The sequence below is a fragment of the Cyprinus carpio genome, chromosome B24 (assembly GCF_018340385.1).
Source record: "Cyprinus carpio isolate SPL01 chromosome B24, ASM1834038v1, whole genome shotgun sequence".
Taxonomy (NCBI): Eukaryota; Metazoa; Chordata; class Actinopteri; order Cypriniformes; family Cyprinidae; genus Cyprinus; species Cyprinus carpio.
Window position 1 is genome coordinate 13,257,880 of NC_056620.1, and position 18,213 is coordinate 13,276,092.

Below are 18,213 nucleotides of genomic sequence, written 5' to 3' on the forward strand. Positions count from 1 at the left end.
TTAACTCAACTGAATTTGTATAGCATTACATTTTATTTCATAAAAAGTATATTTTTGTGTTTTCAAGTTCTCAGTGATGCCTCAGTAATGCAAAAAAACAGATACAGAAACAGATTAATCATATTTTCCAGGCAAACAAATGACTAAATCCAATCTGCCATCACTTGCTCAGCTGTGGGTAGTTAAACAGCAAAGGTTATTTTTTGTTTAAATCAATGTGAACTGTAGCTGGCACTGATTCAAAAAACAAAGAGGCTCTAGCACACGAGGATGATGTAAAAAATGACACTGATCTTGCCTCTGCCAAACAAGATGGCCAATCAAGATGTGTGCTTAAAGTCAACGTAAATAAACAAATCGCAAACTTGTTAATTTGAATAATATCCATTTCAGTGTGAAACGGGATAATCAACAAGACTGAAATGACAAGCAAGACTTGATTTTATCCTTTTAAAGGGGCGGGATCTAATAAGAGGACTTGATGATGTCAACAGAATTATAAAGTCATTTAAGAGGTGGAGCAACTCAGTATATTTTGATGAAATATTGCAGGCATAACATTCACAGAGAAACCTCCAGAGTAAATTAGTTTAATTAAAAAAGTAATTCGGAACGATTTCAATTTTAATGTTGACATTAACATGCAAAAAGCCCAGTTTCGGCTCACCTTGCAGGAGCCATTTACTAATAAAAAAAGAAAAAAAACACTTTTTGAACTCTTACAGGCGATGGCAATAGCAAAAATGTCATGAGTTAATTTGCAGAGAGACATAAAATGATTGTTATTGCCCCGACCCCATTATCCCTGTCGGACAGTGACGTCAGTACGGAGCGGGGGGATCGGCGAGACCCCGGATAATGGGCACACACACACCCGTATGAGGGGAAAAATTTCCATGCACATGTTTCCTGCCATTGTTCTGAGGGCTAAAAGCCAGATAAGGCTTGTGCAGGTAGCATGGCTTTTCTTTCTCTTTCCCTCTCTCTCTCTCTCTCTTTCTCACTTTCCTGTCTTTCATTCTCACTCTTTTTTTCCCCTGTGTTTTTTTTCACACTGCATTATTGACCAACTCTTTTTATAACAATAGCACACAGGAAACAGAGAACAGAATAGATTGGTGAGATCAACCCACTCTCTCTCTCTCCATCTTCCTCTCTTTTAGTCTCATTCGTTCTCTCTCTCTGAGCAGAGCAGAGGCGGCGAGCGATAGCACTGGAATCCAGGCGTCCTGATAAGTAAGCTGTCGCTATGGTGACATCATGGGCTTCCTGGTTGGCCTCCGTGACGACCTGATTCCATTTCCTCTCTGGGCGGCTGGTACGTTTATCAAATATCCCTACCCGTAATTATTATAATATACTCTTTAAAGGTGAAGTGAGTAATTGCTGGAACATTTAAAAAAAACGCACTTGCATTGTCCAAAAACATTCTTCCATTTAAATGGAGAGACAACTATAAATAAGGCATTTTTAGTTTGATTTCATTTAACTACAAGTAGCGACGATACTAAACAACATTTTAGTAATGTGACTGTATTTCTGCTGTTTTTAAAACAATGCCCAACAGCTAGTCAATTTTTGTTTAGTATTAAAAACATTTTTAAAACATTTTTTTTTTCTTTACAAAATTTCATAACATTATTTCAATAATGGCACCAGAAAACACTAGAAATTTAAAATCAAATGTTTAAATGTTATCGGTTTACACACTAACTTTTGCAGCATTATTTTAGTATAATTTACATACTATTATACTGTTTATTCATATTTGGAATTAGCTTTTATTTTCATGTTTTCAGTTTTCATTTCTAATTTTTAATTTCTATGCAGCTTTATTTTTTTCTGTTTTAGTCATTTTAGCATTTTAGCTTATTATATGTCAATAAGTTGCCAAGGCAAGATTTAATTCTTTTTTAATTTAGGTTTTTCATTTAATGTTTGGTTTTATTTTATTTCAAATAATGATTCAGATAATTGTAGTAATAGTTTTAGTTATAATTTATTATTATTATTTATTCAAAAACTTCAAAAAAGAGAAAACACCAAAAGACAAATGAAATAAACATACAGTTAAACAAAATAAATTGAAAATAAATAAAAAATCAAATCTAAATTCAAAAAATTTAATTAAAAAAAAGTAAAAAACCTGCCATCACTATAGCTGCATGTTCAGTTTGTGCATTGTTTTAAAGTTGTTTCAAGTTTAAAAACATCCCATTTCTGTTTCAATCTGCTGTGCACCCTCTAACTGTTTTTGAAACTTGCCATTGCAGTACTGCAAGTATTGCTGGCTCTTGTATGACAAATTACTTGTGATGTGCCTCATTTGCAAGTCACTTTGGATAAAAGCATCTGCTAAATGTAAATACCAGGCTTTCTTAAACCCCAATTAATAGGCTGGTCTTTTTAAAAATGTAGTCTTGTACATCCCTAATACACACAGTTCATAATATAGAGGTGTTTGGCCCACCTGTCCAGTGCTTGGTCCAGTGACTGACAGCTGCTGGAAAGTGACCCATTCGCACTCCCAAACGCCTCCATAATCTACAGACAAAAAATAAATGACATCATTTCATTGAATTACATTTTTCATTATGGTTTGTGCATCTGAACCTTAGCCCTCGACAAAACTGACGTAAGATTTTCCATTAACCAATGCCCATAATATGTCAGAGCTTCCTTTTCCCCAGAATGTTATAAAGAGCAGTTACATAAAACAGTGACATCTTGTACAATTCATACAAGACAAAGTGCACGGCAAAAGAACATAAGAGAACTTTTCACACTCTGTTAACAATTATTAAATTAAATTATTATAATATATTTGTTATATACCAAAAACGCAAATCATCCACCAAATCCATCAGTTCTGGCGTACCTCAAGGTTCTGTCTTGGGCCCTATTCGTTTCACTACTTACATGTAATCAATTGGAAATTAATCAAACGATATGTGCTTAACTTACACTGTTATGCTGATGACATTCAGATTTATTTAAGCACACCTTCCACTTCAGTGTTTCCTCCCCCTACATTAACAGCTTGCATCAAGGAAATCTTTGGCTGGAGGCAAACTGATTTAAATTTAACTTGTAAAACTGAGGTAATATTAATTAGCTCTAAGTCTGCTGTATCTAAACTATCCGGTCAACTGATGCATCATGGTACTCTCGATAATGGCGGAAGACGGTCACTTGGAGAAGAATTGTTGAATAAAGTCGATACTGACCACTGATGTCACATGGACTCACATGTCCTTACTACATTTCTGGGTCTAAGAACCCAGGATCAGGATCAGAAAGCTCTTGGATTTCATCAAAAATATCTTAATTTTTGTTCCGAAGATGAACATGTCTTACAGGTTTGGAACGACATGAGGGTGTGTAATCAATGACAGAATTTTTATTTTTGGGTGAACTTACCCTTTAAGCTAATAATATTGCTACCAACACTCATAATACAGGGTTAAAATCAGTGTATAAGTGTGAATCATTGCTTAAAATGTTAAAAGTGTTTATTTAAAAAGATGTGGTATGTGTGAAAGCACACTGTGAAAATTCTTGATGTAACTTTAATCACAGCTGTAATCTACAGCTCCAAACCCAGGCTTACATTGGAGTCGAGCGTTTCTGGGATGAACTCTCCTTCACTGTGGATGCTGGTGTAGGACCCCTGCCGAGCGATCTGCTGTTGTTCTTCTGGTACGCTGCCCGGAGGGGGTGAGGTGCGGCCCGTGTTCAGAGATCCTGCAGACAGACGGAGTGAGGTTAGCATGACACATCACGCAGTCTGATGCAAAAAAAAATAAAAAATCTAAAGAAACAAAAAGAAGTCGAGCAGACTGAAGTGAATAATGACTGGGATCAAGAGCGTGGTTTTGGTTTGAACATTGGGGGGGGGGGGGTGAAGTGTAAACTGTTTTAAAAGAGTCACGGGTCATGCTCACTCATAAGGTTTATTTAATTGTTTGCTTATATATTTATTTTTGTAAAATGGTCTTTTGTGCTATCATCTATGCAAAGTTTGTGCAATAAAGTAACATCGTATATACCTATCTTTTCACACTGAGGACAACTGAGGGACTCAAACACAACTATAAAAAAAGGTTCAAACATTCACTGATGCTCTAGAACAGGGGTGCCCAACCCTGCTCCTGGCGATCGACTGTCCTGCAAAGTTCAGCTCCAACCCTAATCAAACACACCTGAAGCAACTAATTAAGGTCTTCAGGCTCACTTAAAAATTAAAGGCAGGCTGTGTTTGATTAGGGTTGAAGCTAAACAATGCAGGACAGTCGATCGCCACGCCAGGAGCCAAGTATCTTCTGTTTGCTCTAGAAGGAAACACGATGCATTAAGAGCTGGGGGGTGAAAACTTTTTGAATTTGAAGATCAAGGTAAATTGTGCTTAATTTGTCTTCCGGGAAACATGCAAGTATCTTCTGTTGCTTCTGAAGAGCAGTACTAAATGGGAAAAAATTATATTTCAACAAAGTAAGCAAAATTTGGACATCTTCATCCTGTTCATTTAAGTTCATCCTGTTCAGGGGTTGGTAAGATTTTTTTAGTCTCTTATGCTCACCAAAGCTGTTTTTTGATTAGAAATACAGTAAAAACAGGATACTGTTGAATATTTTTATAACTTAAAAGAAATGTTTTATATTTTAATCTCTTTAAAAATGTAATTTATTCCTGTGATGCAAAGCTGAATTTTCATGCAAAATAATCAGCCAGAAATCATCCTAATATGCTAAATTTGGTTCTAAAAAAAATTTCTTCTTATTATTATCATTATTAATAAAAATATTTATTTTTATAAACAATATTTTTGCGGAAACATTTATAAATTTTTATTTTTTAAATTTTTCAAATTGAGAATCTCTTTGGGGGAAAAAAACCCTACTGACTCGAGACATATTTTGTAAAAGAAACTATTTATACTAAATATATTTATTGATATTAAATTAATTTATAATGTTACGAAAGATTTAGAATTCAAAAGTTCTTTTAAATTTTGTTCTTCAAAGAATCCTGAAAAAAATATTTTAGGACATGACCTTTTTTCCTCAGTCTCTATGAATAAAAAAGGGCTGTTTTTGTTACTGTACCTTTAATACATCTATACATGAGTTAATTATGTTAGATACAGTGAAAGTGGGAGGTTATGTTAATGTTCTAAAAAATGTAATGTCATAACCATGAATATTTTAGTATTTAAAAAAGCATCTAGCTTTTCATGACATGGCCTTTTTAAATGCTATTTTTATTAACCAACTGCATAACATCATAAAAACCAACTGCAAAGCATGCTATGTAGGCAGTGCACAAGTATTTCTCCTTCACCCCATTATGATGACAAATGCTGACTGCTCTGACACCCTGAAAAAATCAAAAAAAATAAACCCTTAAAATCAACCAACAAAAAACCACAACAACCACCATCAATCATTAAAAAACGAAAAGCGAGCTATCTCCTCTCTCTCGTCTCGTTCTCAGGTGTGAAAACAAAGCGATGGTGCCAAACACTGAAAAAAAGGTGAGGGTGAGAAAGAGAGTGCGTCACTGAGCTCTTTTATCTCTGAAAAATGCTTCACTCTAAATAATATTCATGTTATGAACTTCACTTCTCACTGCTTATTGGCTGCTGAATACTGTAAATGACCTGATCAGACCTACATCTAATTAATATTACCTCCCGAAAAAATGCCATGCTGCCAGATTTAAAACACTTATGTATGAAACTGAAAACAAACATACATGTTTTGTGTCATTATTTGCATTTGTAAGTAACAGAGACATGACAAATGGGTGTGAATTCACACTCTTCAACTGCTGACAGAGCAAAAAGCTTTGAGAGATACCTTTTCAAACACTACAAACTCGTTCCACTAGTCTTTGACGCACACGCTTTACGATCTGAGACTGACAATGAAATGATTTTACAAAATGCAGCTCCTGACAGAGCCTGAATCAAACACAAGATACCCTTGATTGTCCTTACGCTGTCCTAAAAGCTACATCAGTCAAATATGACTTCTGTCATCAGTTTCCTGCATGAATTTGCATAAACATGCATTTCATAGACTGCATTTACATGCATACTAATACTCCATTATTACGTTTAAAAACAGAATCCGTATCGGTCTAGATTTCAAAAACAGTACCTAAAGCCATAAGGAAGCACAAAAATACAAATGTAACGTCTCTGAGAAAAGGTTTCTACATGACAACAAGCACCCAAACTAATATTCCAGAATGTGCATTCAAGTAAACTGTTTATTTGGTACATGCATTTCAAGCGAACTGATTTCAACTAGCCAAATATTATGTAAATGCAATCGCACAGGGAAGTGGTATCAAACTGGTGATTTTAATCCACTCTTCTGCCATTCAAAACATCCTAAATGATTTTTCCAGGCTTTCTCTAACAGCCCTGACGTCACTCTGAGCTCTTTGATGCTTTTCTCCTGGCCTGATGGAGAGAGTGCAAACAAAGCATATGATAAAGCCATTATATACCGCCGTTTTGAGTGCTGTGTGTGTGTGTTAGGGGTGTGTGTGTGAGCCAGCGTGACGCACCTGTAGAGTGTTTGCGCACTCGTTCAGAGCCTTTGAGAACCGAGGCTTTGAGATCTCCCAGGGACCTGGATGACCTCATCTCGCTCTGCTTGTCTTGGCCGCTAACTTGAAGGAACTGTGGAGAAGTGGACATATATAACGAATTCTGCTAAAATTAAAAAATATATAGTTCGTTTTCCAATAAAAACATATACGCAACCTTAAAACACCATCAGAGGCAAAATTATGTAAGACATAAAGAGAGAATATTTTCATATTTATAATAACATTACTTATAAACAAACTGTATAACAAATATTATAATTCATTTTAAAAATGTAGCATTCTTTATTTTACCTGAATAATACAAAGGTCTTAAGAGAAAATGTTGTGTAGTTGTAAACTTACGGTCTGATAACTAGTTCATGTACAGGTTAGGGTTTCCATTTGGGTTTAGGTGTTGTTTTGGTTTTGGCTTTGGTTTGGGTTTAGTTTGGGTCGCTATGCTTTGTTTTGGCTTGGACTCACTTGGTTGTTGGGAGGTGTTTTCAGAATCACTCTCAGTAGGTTGTTCATTCCAGAGCTGGAGCTCAGTCCCTGAATTGCTCGGTCCAAATCCTCCTGACACTTCAGAGCCACCAACATCTAAGACCAGACGTGTCATTAATAAAATGCAGAGTTTAAAAACGAGACATAAATTAAATGCACAGGTCCTTACTGCAAATGCTAAATCATTAAATTAATACTAAATAAAAATTATTTATAAATTACTAAATAAAATAATCTTACTGACCCCAAACTTTTGAACAGTAGTGCATATGTATAAAAAAATACATTCCATTTTTGCTTTAATGACAGCATGTTAATAATTACTTATTTACAACTTTTTACCTACATTATTCACTGAGAAATCAGTGAATTTGGGAAATAAAAAAACTACCATTTTTTGTTAACAAACTCAATTATTGGCTGATGCAGGTAATACCAAAATGACCGAATATGGGTTGATTAATTGTTCTGGCTCATATATATTGACCTATCACTACAAAAAATATATAATAAGCTACAAGGATCAATACACCACCTCTTTATCAGTGTAGTATAGGTCCATTTGCTGACCGAAGGCCTCTGTCACTTTCTGAAGCAGATCCTTGAACTTCAGCGGCCTTTGGAATGGAATGATTCTAAAGCAAGTGAAGAAAAAGTCTGGTCAAACCAAAACAACGGTCCAAAACAACCAAAGTACAACGGACATTCCTTTCTTTTAGTTACACTCTCCATACGTAAGCAGTATGTAAACATGGTACTGTGGACATGCATGATGGCACCCTTCCAATCATGGGGCAAATCCTGACATTTGAGGTCGTTGCCTGAGCAACAGAGGTGCTGAAGGACAGGTCAGTTGAATGTGGGTGGAAAGCGATCTAACGTTGCAGAATCATTAATCAGCATACGGAAAGGCGTCACTGCTGATGTGTGCGAGTCAGTATTTCTACAGCCATTTATGGTGTATTCATGCATAGGACAGACCATAAACAGAGTCTCTGCTTATTTAACGAGCGTGACTATGTTTAGAGTGTGCGTCAACATGTGGGGCGAGAGAAAAAGGAACTGAGAGTGTAAATTGATTTGTGTGCATGCTTGATTATAATGCAAGGCAAGCATGATGAGTTTGAATGTGCATGAGTGTGTGTTTGGCCTAATCAAGCGGAGCAGACCACTGTTTCAACACCGGGGCCCACATCACAACACACACAAAGGCAGATGGAGCGCTTCCTGAGAGGAAAGAGAAAAAAAAGTGGAGCAGCGCTGGAAGTAGCAGGAAGCATGTTTTGCCCTCCTCCTCCAAAGTTTAGCACACCAGCCAAATTTTGCCAGACATGCACAGAAATTCATATCTATTACTTTTGCAGAAGCATTATCATGTGACTTTTTTGTATCAAAGTTCACAAGAATTGTATGAAGAGCATTTATTTGATATATAAATCTTTTTTGACAGCGGTACTGTGATTTTTGATCAATTCAATGCATCTTTGGTGTGTAAAAATATTAATTTTGGTAACACTTCACTATAAAGTCCCATAAGTTAATGCGTTAACTAACACTTACGAACAATGAGCTTTACATGTGTTACAGTATTAATTAATCTTTGTTCATTTTAGTAAATAAAAATGCAACTGTTCATTGCTAGTAAATAATAGTACCAGATAAAACTTTAGATTTTAATAATGTATTAGTAAATATAGTAATAATTAAGAATAATAAATGTTTTAGAAGTATTAAAAAGTTTCATAAGTACACAAGTTTCATTAAATTATGTAAGTAATGTAAGTTAACAAATGTTAACAAATTGAACCTTATTATAAATTGTTATTTGTTACCTTAATATCTTAAAACAAAACTTTGGAAGAACCTTCATCTTTAATAAAAACACGTGAATTTAACCATTAGTGGTTTTAATATCTAAAGACGTTTATGGGAAATAACGACAACTAGGGACATCTGTAATGGGTGAAATCAAGCTTTTATACTGATCTGAGATCAGCTGTATGTTGTTTAGCTGTCAGATCTTCTGATGAAGCTGCTTGTTGGGTTTTGAGCGATGGCTCGGTTTACACCAGCCGATCAGTGAGATAGTGATGGAAGAAAATCATAGCGGAAGACTGGAGAAATGGAGGATGTAGAGTACAAGATGATTTTCTTTCCTTGGCGTGCACAGATAAGCACCTCGATTTGGCCACATCTCTCCGCGCTTGGCATGGCACGCGGTGCTTTCCTCCTTCCTGTCTCAGTGTTGCAGTCGCTGCCAGAGGAAGACAGTTTTGAGTGTGTCCAGCTAGACTGGTCTGTTAACTAATGACTGTTCTGATGAGTATTTTATTACTGTGGGCGCAAGTGTATTGATTTATAATGTGTGCTGTGAGATATGGAGTTATACGCAAACAAGTTTAATGCCAGTTACATTTTACGACTTTCTGATGTAATGCAATGAAAACAACTTTAATAGCACTAGCAAAAACACAGTGATATTACTATGTTGCTGTGGAAATAGATTGAATAGACTTTACTGTTCACACACTACTGTTTGGCATTGTAAAAACAATAACATTGCAGTTGTGTATTGTAGATAGTATTGCACCTTTAAGTAGCCATTTTAATCTTAATATATTTTAAAATATAATTTATTTCTGTGATGCAAAGCGGAATTTTCACTAGCCATTACTCCAGTCTTCAAAGTCACATGATCCTTCAGAAATCATTATAATATGCTGATTTGCTGCTCAAGAAACATTTCTTAATATCATCAATGTTGACAACAATTGTGTTGCTTAATATTTTTGAGGAAACTGATTTTTTTCAGGCTTTTTGATGAACATGAATATTTATTAGACTTTCGGACAACTGAATGAATCCTTCTTAAATAAAAGTATTAATTTAAAATAAAATAAAAACTTTTGAACAGTAGCAGACTTTCTAATTAAACACCTTTTTTTAAGCTGCATGTATATAAACCAGTGTACAATGAAATTTGCACAGTGGAAAAAATCAACAGTTATGCATATTCATGAGAGTGGATGGAAGTCCCGCCATCTGGCCAGGCTGGTTTATTAAGATTCACTGATATCATTGTTTACTCAAACAATAATAGACAGACAGATTTTAATACTAATTTGTCCCTCATTTTAATTTTTGCTCTTAGTGAAGAAAAACTTGGCAGGAAAGAAGGGATATATCCAGAGTCCTGGCCAGATAAGGAAATGCCAAGATGTGAAGCTTCCTTAAAAAACAAAGTTCATTTAAGGCAAGTCGGAGTGGGGGGGCATGCTGGGGGTTTACGGAAAACTATAAAAAAATAAACATTTTAGCAATAACAAATAAAAAAATTGCCTTGTATAAAAGACCAACCGGAATGTATTTGCAAGCATTTAGCTCTTCTTGCGAGTCTGGAATGATATTAATTGTGAAAAATGCAATACAAATAAATATGTATTGAATAGAAAATGTTTTTATAATGTTCTAACAGTGGACAAACAAAAGTCAAACATTTTATTTTGAAATCTGTTTTTATGAGTTTGAATGGGTTTGTAGAAATGAAAATATGTAAATATGTATGCCTTTATATTTAGGCCCAATCCCGATTCTATTTTATACCCCTTCCCCTTGTCCCTTGAAACAGAGTGTCAAGGTGTAGGGGTAAAAAATATTCCCCTAAGAATTGGGACACCACTACTATACCATCACACATCATCATAATGTCATCTAGCTCCTACAATACACACATATACAGGTGTGCATTAGAGCCTTTAATTACCATTCTATATTAATGCGCTGCTTATTGACACACACACAAACATCAGATATCGCGCAGCTCACACATCCAGGAGCAAAGAAACTTGTCAACACTGCCCCAAGACTTTTATTAATAACAGTTTAAATACTGAATCGCTACATTATATTTTCCAGCAACGAGATGATTAAATCGCTGTTTTTAAAGTAAACTCACTCTAAAAAGAGAAACGCACAGATGTGCATGCACACTTCTTTCAACTCTCTCTCTCTCTCTCGAATTGGCAATATTTGAGAAAAGGGTTTAGCATTTAGAGCCACCCAATTACTTCTATTGATTTATCCACTAGTGGTCCATCACCTCTTCCTCGTACATCTCTGCTTAAAGCCGAAGCAGAACAGAAGAGAATTAAACACAAAGATTTTGTGCCACAGCAGCCAAGTAGAGCTGCGAAAGCAGCACACCCAGCTGCCTGTCACCTCAAATGCTGCGCCAACTTCCTGTGACATAACCCACCGAGGCATTTCACACAGATGGCGGACCTCTGGGAATCTTTAAGAGCAAAGTGTGACGCATCAAGACTTTGCGGTACTGACTGACAATAACGTGAATACACTTTCTTCCTGTAAACAAAGCTTTGTCAATGTCATACATGCAGAAACCCTGGCTTGATATGAGGGAAAATTACGGCTTTTTATGAGTATAAGTTTGCTGAAACACATATGGATATACTTTGCAAAGACTCACGTGTTGGCATTTGGCAGTCTTGAGATGGGAAAAATGACATGTTCTGTGTGTGGGAGTATGGATGACCTACAGGACATTGAAAATTAATATTGGGTGTGCCATTGAGCTCAAACACTTGGCTTAACCTCCTCTTTCCTCTGTCTCCGTCTGCCAAACTGTACCAAAATGTGTGTGAAACGCCGCGTCTAAATGTCAAAATACTTTTAAAGGAACATTCCAGTTCTTTTGGGCAGCTTGGCGTATTTTCCGTTCTCCCCCGTGCCGAGAGATCTTAGAAATGGCATAACGAGAGCCAGGATAAGACGAGAGGAATGAGATGAGGGACAGGACAGAGAGCTGCAAAAATAATGAGAACGTTCCAACTCACCGTTTCTCTCGCTCATGCTCCAGCTTCACCCGTAAATCCTGAGAGAAGAAAACAACAAAATTAAATGAATTCATTCAGCGGATCAAATACACAAATGACTTCTGATAATCTGTTCTTCTGTGCAAACTACAAGTAAAACCAGTACTGTAAACAAACAAGATAATAGCTTTCAGAAACATCACAGGACATGTGTAGCATATTCGTTAAAAATTTAAAAATTGACGTTGGTAAGTATATACAATGGAGAAAAAAACCTTACTTGCTAAGTGGTTGGTAACTTTATAACAAACTGCAACTACTTCTGGTAAGAATTCTAGACATGTTGTGACTATGTGTCTAAAGTTTTTTTTCTTCTTCAGTACTTATATACTTTGAATTAAACCACTAAAACAATAACGTAAAGAACAAAGTAATTTAAAATATTCAGTGCTGTCAAATGATTAATTGTGATTAATCACATCCAAAATAAAAACATTGCATTTTTCTTTAATACACATGCATGTGTTTGTATTTATATATACATAATAAACATACACAGTACACACTCATATTATGTGAACAAAATCTTTTATTTTGGATGCGATTAATCGCAATTAATCGTTTGACAGCACTAAAAATATTATAATGTATTTTTTATTAGAAATAATGCATTAAACATTTGTATTAAAATTACAAAATACATGTGTATTTATTTTGTACCACCAAAATAAAAATATGAAGAAAATGTAAAAAATAAGGTATATTATATATTATATCAAAAAACAATAAAAAAAATTTTACATTTCAATATTTTTTTATAAAAATTATGCAAATACACTTGTATCAAACAAAACCAAAACTACAATATGAAGAACTAATTCATTTTAAAATTATATATATTTTTTATTATAAATAAAAGATATATATTTATTCTTCCTTCCTTCCTTCCTTCCTTCCTTCCTTCCTTCCTTCCTCCCTCCCGTCACTTTCACTTTCATATATATATATATATATATATATATATATATATATATATATATATATATATATATATATAGGCACGTACCGTACGTCACTTTCACTTATATATATATATATATATATATATATATATATGAAAGTGACGTACAGCCAAGTATGGTGACCCATACTCAGAATTCGTTCTCTGATTTTGTATAAATATAATAATGATAATAATTATATATATATATATATAATCTACTAGGATATAAAGTCAAATTATTAAGAATATATATATATATATATAAATAATGATAATGATTTTAATTTTATGCCAAAAACTACTAGGATATAAAGTCAAATTATTAAGATCATGTTCCATGAAGATATTTTATAAATTTCCTACCGTATATATATTAAAACTTAGTTTTTGGTTAGTAATATGCATTGGCAAAAACTTCATTTGGACAAATTTTAAAGGCTATTTTCTCAATACTTAGAATTGTTTTTGTTTTTTTTCACCTCAGATTCCAGATTTTCAAATAGTTGTATTCCGGCCAAATATTGTCCTATACAAACCATACATCAATGGAAAGCTTATTTATTTAGCTTTGAGATGATTTCAGATAAATTGACCCTTATGACAGGTTTTTTGGTCCAGGGTCACATATGCATGTTCTTGCTTGTTATATCATTTAGCAAATACCACAAACCAGCCATACATTAAATGTCTTCTCACATTCAGTCTTGGTCTACTAACATCAAATGCATGTCTGAATATGCACTTAGTTTGCATTCATAAACCACCACTAAATACATATTCCAAATAGTATGTTTCTGTGTCCTGAGGTACTCTTTTACGTATCTGAAGTACACTCGCATTGCTTTCTTCCTGTCTGTTTGTCATCAGTGCTTCACACAGTTGAGTTTATCCAGTCCTACAACTGCAGTTCTCCAGATCTGAAAGCATGTGTGGCATGTACATAATAACAGGATGAGGCTTCTCCTCTCAAGTGGGTGGTCATGGTGAAACCTTAGATTTTTGTAAACCTTGCAATTATCAAATATTTTTTGCAATGAGTTTATACCCGTGGTAGAAATACTAAAAGACTTACAGACTTGGGTAACACTTTACATACAGCCTATATGTACAATGCATTATAAAGGGTATAATGAATTATAATTATTCATTATGTGCACTGCAATACATTATATCATGACATGTCATAAATAATTATAACCAAATTTAACATGCATAGTGTAACAATGAATTGATAAGTGCAATAATGTATTAATTGTGGTTACAATTATACATGAGATTGTACAATGGTGCGTTACAAGGCATAATTAATGCATTAAAACTCCTTTTATAATGCATTATACATAAAAGTTTTAAGTAAAGACTTAAAATAAATCATATTATTGCTTAACGTATAAGTTAAAGTGTTACAATTATCCCAAGTACGCAACATGTAAGCCAATGATGACATTTATACATCATATTAAAACACTGTATGTCCAAAACGAGCACATATGAAGGAAATTATTGGTTTATTGCTTATTACTGATTCTTTTTTTTTTTTTTTTTTTTTTTTTTTCTTTTTTTTAATTATGGCAATAAATCTTTTAGCAGTCAGGAATAATGTTGTTAAAGCAAAAGTTTAAGTGTAACCTATATTATAATTATTTGAAAATCTGTTAATGAATTAAAGTAAAGAAAACTTTGACATCAAAAACATATTTTATACTTCTCAAAATTATTTGTTTGTTAAAAAGTGAATCAAAGACAGTTAGAGGTAGGCAGAGAGGGAAATTTACTGAAAATATAAGTGTCAAAATTCTAGGTCAGCGGTCGCATTAAAAAAAATGTCATTTGCTGGAAAAAAAAAAAAAAAAAAACCATTTACATATTTTTCAAAATGCTTTCCATAATTCCTGGTCTACTGCATTTTCTTTAGGACTTATAAGAACATTCGACATGGTACCATGACAAAAAAAGGCTGTTAAAGATGATTTTGAAAACTTTTAGAGCATCCCAACAAAAACAGATAATAAAAAATAAAAATTCAACCATTCTTCTTTTTCACATTGCCAGAGAAGAATTCAAATGAAAAAATGCTTGGTAAAACTGAAAGAGCTCTTTCAAAGTTTTTTGTCATATCAATGTCACATTAAAGTAGCAAGCATTACAATATTTTACTGACAGATACAAATACAGCATGATGGAAAATGTACCACCCAAATGCCGGATAATGATTTGTAGCACAAATTCTACTCTAACTTGTTTGTCATTGAAAAAAAAAAAAATGCCCCCGGTCTCCCCTACTGTTCTGAAATCAGCACCGCTCTGAATTTCACTGTTTGGTTGAAGCATTAACTGCACCATCTCCCCTGAGACGACACAGTGCCTTCCACTGCTGAAGATAATGAACAGTCTGAATACTGTTTACACCGATACTGTTGACATTGTGACGTCATCTCTATTATGAATGCAGCAAGAGGCTGAAATAAGAAGTAATCTGCAAGTTTATGCGCTTCACGTGCATCTTCATTATGCATGTGTTTTCACCTGTCAAGATTCCCAGTGAGTTGCTCGGGTTTTTTTGTTTAGTTTTTTTTTTTTTTTTTTTTTTTTGGAAGGTCGTTGTTGTGTTACTATAATGACGTTTGGTTAAGTTGGGAAAGTTGCTTCTGGCATTTTGTGTATGAACGAAAAAATGAGAGGTGAAAGTGTGAGAAAAAGAAAGCAAGAGCAAGTTAGACGGAAACAAAGAGGGTGTATGTGTGAGTGTGTGTGTGTGTGTGTGAGCATGTACAGAGTGCATGCCAGCCATTTATCTTGAGGTCTGACTGGCGTCCGGTGTGGAGTGACAGCATTGTGAGAATTCAGGCAATGAAAGAAAACTACAAGGATACTGGTGTTTTATGCTGTAGAATACATAAGGAGCGGATGTTAAATGTTAACAGTAGTGCCTCTCTGAGCTGCATCCTGTTTAAAACTGTTTCTTACAATGCACCTCTGGCTGGGATTATATCAGGCCAGTTTGAAGCTTACCTCAAAAGTCTAGTGAGCAATGTGGTACAAGTGCTATTATAAGGTTTTACATTGTTGTTTTCTGAATTTCTGCTTTGCAGTTCATTATTATAAATAAATAAGTAAATAAGAAAATTAGTGAATAAATCAAACAATTGGACAATAAAATACATTAATAATACTTATAAGTATATGATATTTTATATTATTATTATTAATTATAATAATATAAGGTGCATTACAAGGCATAATTAACACATTCAAAATACTTTTATAATGCATTATACATACACACAGAATAAATCATATTATTGTTGAACGTGTAAGTTACAGAGTTGCAATCATCACAATTACACAACATTTATTACGCAATATTTATTTAGCTTTGTAGCTTATAATCATAAAATAAAATAAATAAAACAATAAACATATAAAAGAAATATAACTATATACATATGTGTGTGTGTTTGTGTGTATATATTATAATATTATTATAGCAATAGATTGTTTATCAATTTATTTAGCTTTGCAGTTCAATAATATATAATATAGAAATGGATGAATGAATGGACATCTTTGGCAAATACGTCACAACTCTGTGCTGTTTTGTTGAGTGTATTGCACTGTTGTATTTCTAAGAAAGTTAAGTGAACATTAATTCCAGTTTTAGAAACTGCATTCTGTCCTTTGTTCTACCAAATTATTAAGGATATTTAAAGACTGATTAGTCAATGAATCATTCAGACAACCTTCTGAATACTTGCTTTCAAAAACAGAGCCTTGCACATGCCTAGCTGCTGCTGAGTGGTGCACTTTGGGTAATTACCTGTCTGTAGGACTGGGTTCTGCTCTTGGGCTTGTTGCTGTTGTTACTCTTGAACTGGTAACAGAAGCGTAAAGCTGCCAGGTCCTTCATTATGGAGGTGAGCGCCTCTTCATCATCTGGAAGAAACAAAGACAAGTTTATGCTAGGGGTTTCCGGGTGTTTTTTGCATATTGCTATGCAGTTGCTACAGTGTCTTTGACATATTTTTAGCTGGTTCAACAGTGTTCTAGTTATTTGTTCACTGGTCCATGTCAACACAGTCCACCCTCAAGCTAAATGATATTCAGATCTCTAGACTCGGGTTCATCCTTAAAAGGATAGTTCACCCAAAATTGAAGATTCTGTCATTAATTACTCACCCTCACATCAATCCAACCCCTTAAGACCTTCGTTCAGCTTCAGAACAAAAGTTAAGATATTTTTGATCCTGCATAGGCAGCAACGCAACTAACACAATCAAGGCCCAGAAAGGTAGTAAGGACATCGCTAAAATAGTCCATGTTACATTAGTGGTTCAACCTTAATTTTATGACGTTACGAGAACACATTTCTGTGCGCAATAAAAACAAAAATAACTTTATTAAACAATTTCTTCTTTTCCGTATCAGTTTTTGATGTGTGTTCACGAGAGTACCATGACTCATGCGTGTGCATTTTGATTTAATCAAAATTATCTTAATTTGTGTTCAAAGATGAACAAAGTTCTTACAGTTTTGGAAAGACATGAGGTTGAGTAATTAATGACAGAATTTTAATTTTTGGGTGTACTATTCCTTTAAATGTACTGTAAGTCTAAGATTTTTTTTTTTTTTTTTCAAAACAAAAATATTGATTCTTACCTTAAAAAACAGCACTAAAATATGATTTAAATAGACTACTGCTTGATAAGATTCACTTGCAATTCAGAAAACCTACTTAACACCATGTTCACGAGTTCTAGGAAAGTTGAAATCATCATCTATTTTAGAGCCAAGTGCAAATAAGGTGTCTTTCACACACTCATCTCAAGCGGATCTTGAGTTTTGAACGACTATAATAGAAAGGTACTGTTTGGATCATATTCTCATTCATATCTGTCATTTCATTTGAATACCAAGATGTCATTCAAAACAGCAGAACAGCACTCGATGTTCACACAGTGCCACTTACCGTGTAGCACACAAACCAACCCACTGTTTCCTGTCGAGATTCTATCAGGGGTTTTCCATCACTGCAGACACAGACACACCCCCGACATATTTCTATAATAGTGCAGAAGTGCTCCTCTTTCTGTAGTGCGGCCAATGATGTAAACCAACAGGCCACAGCGAGCGAGCAAGCACACAGGGACGGACACGTGGCCAGACACAAGAGATCACTTTCTATTAGCACTAAAGGTTTAGTCCCATTGGTGGGCTTGTTCTGCTCCGACGCATTAAACTCTCGGCATGACAAGCACAGCGTTAGTATGAGATAAT

General features: G+C 34.4%; 1 protein-coding gene across 2 annotated transcripts in view; it reads right to left on the reverse strand.

The window, feature by feature from the left end:
• LOC109049848 (mitogen-activated protein kinase kinase kinase 3-like) overlaps nt 1–18,213 on the reverse strand; it is a 59,739-nt gene that overhangs the window by 17,922 nt on the left and 23,604 nt on the right. Inside the window, exons 4-11 of one of the 2 annotated variants that reach the window (XM_042752411.1) lie at nt 16,757–16,872; nt 11,958–11,995; nt 11,591–11,656; nt 7,640–7,739; nt 7,084–7,200; nt 6,577–6,691; nt 3,611–3,744; nt 2,471–2,544 (exon numbers count right to left, since the gene is read on the reverse strand). In XM_042752411.1, the coding sequence (XP_042608345.1) occupies nt 2,471–2,544; nt 3,611–3,744; nt 6,577–6,691; nt 7,084–7,200; nt 7,640–7,739; nt 11,591–11,656; nt 11,958–11,995; nt 16,757–16,872 (760 nt within the window). The remainder of the gene's footprint in view (nt 1–2,470; nt 2,545–3,610; nt 3,745–6,576; nt 6,692–7,083; nt 7,201–7,639; nt 7,740–11,590; nt 11,657–11,957; nt 11,996–16,756; nt 16,873–18,213) is intronic. The other variant, XM_042752412.1, reaches the window with a different exon arrangement.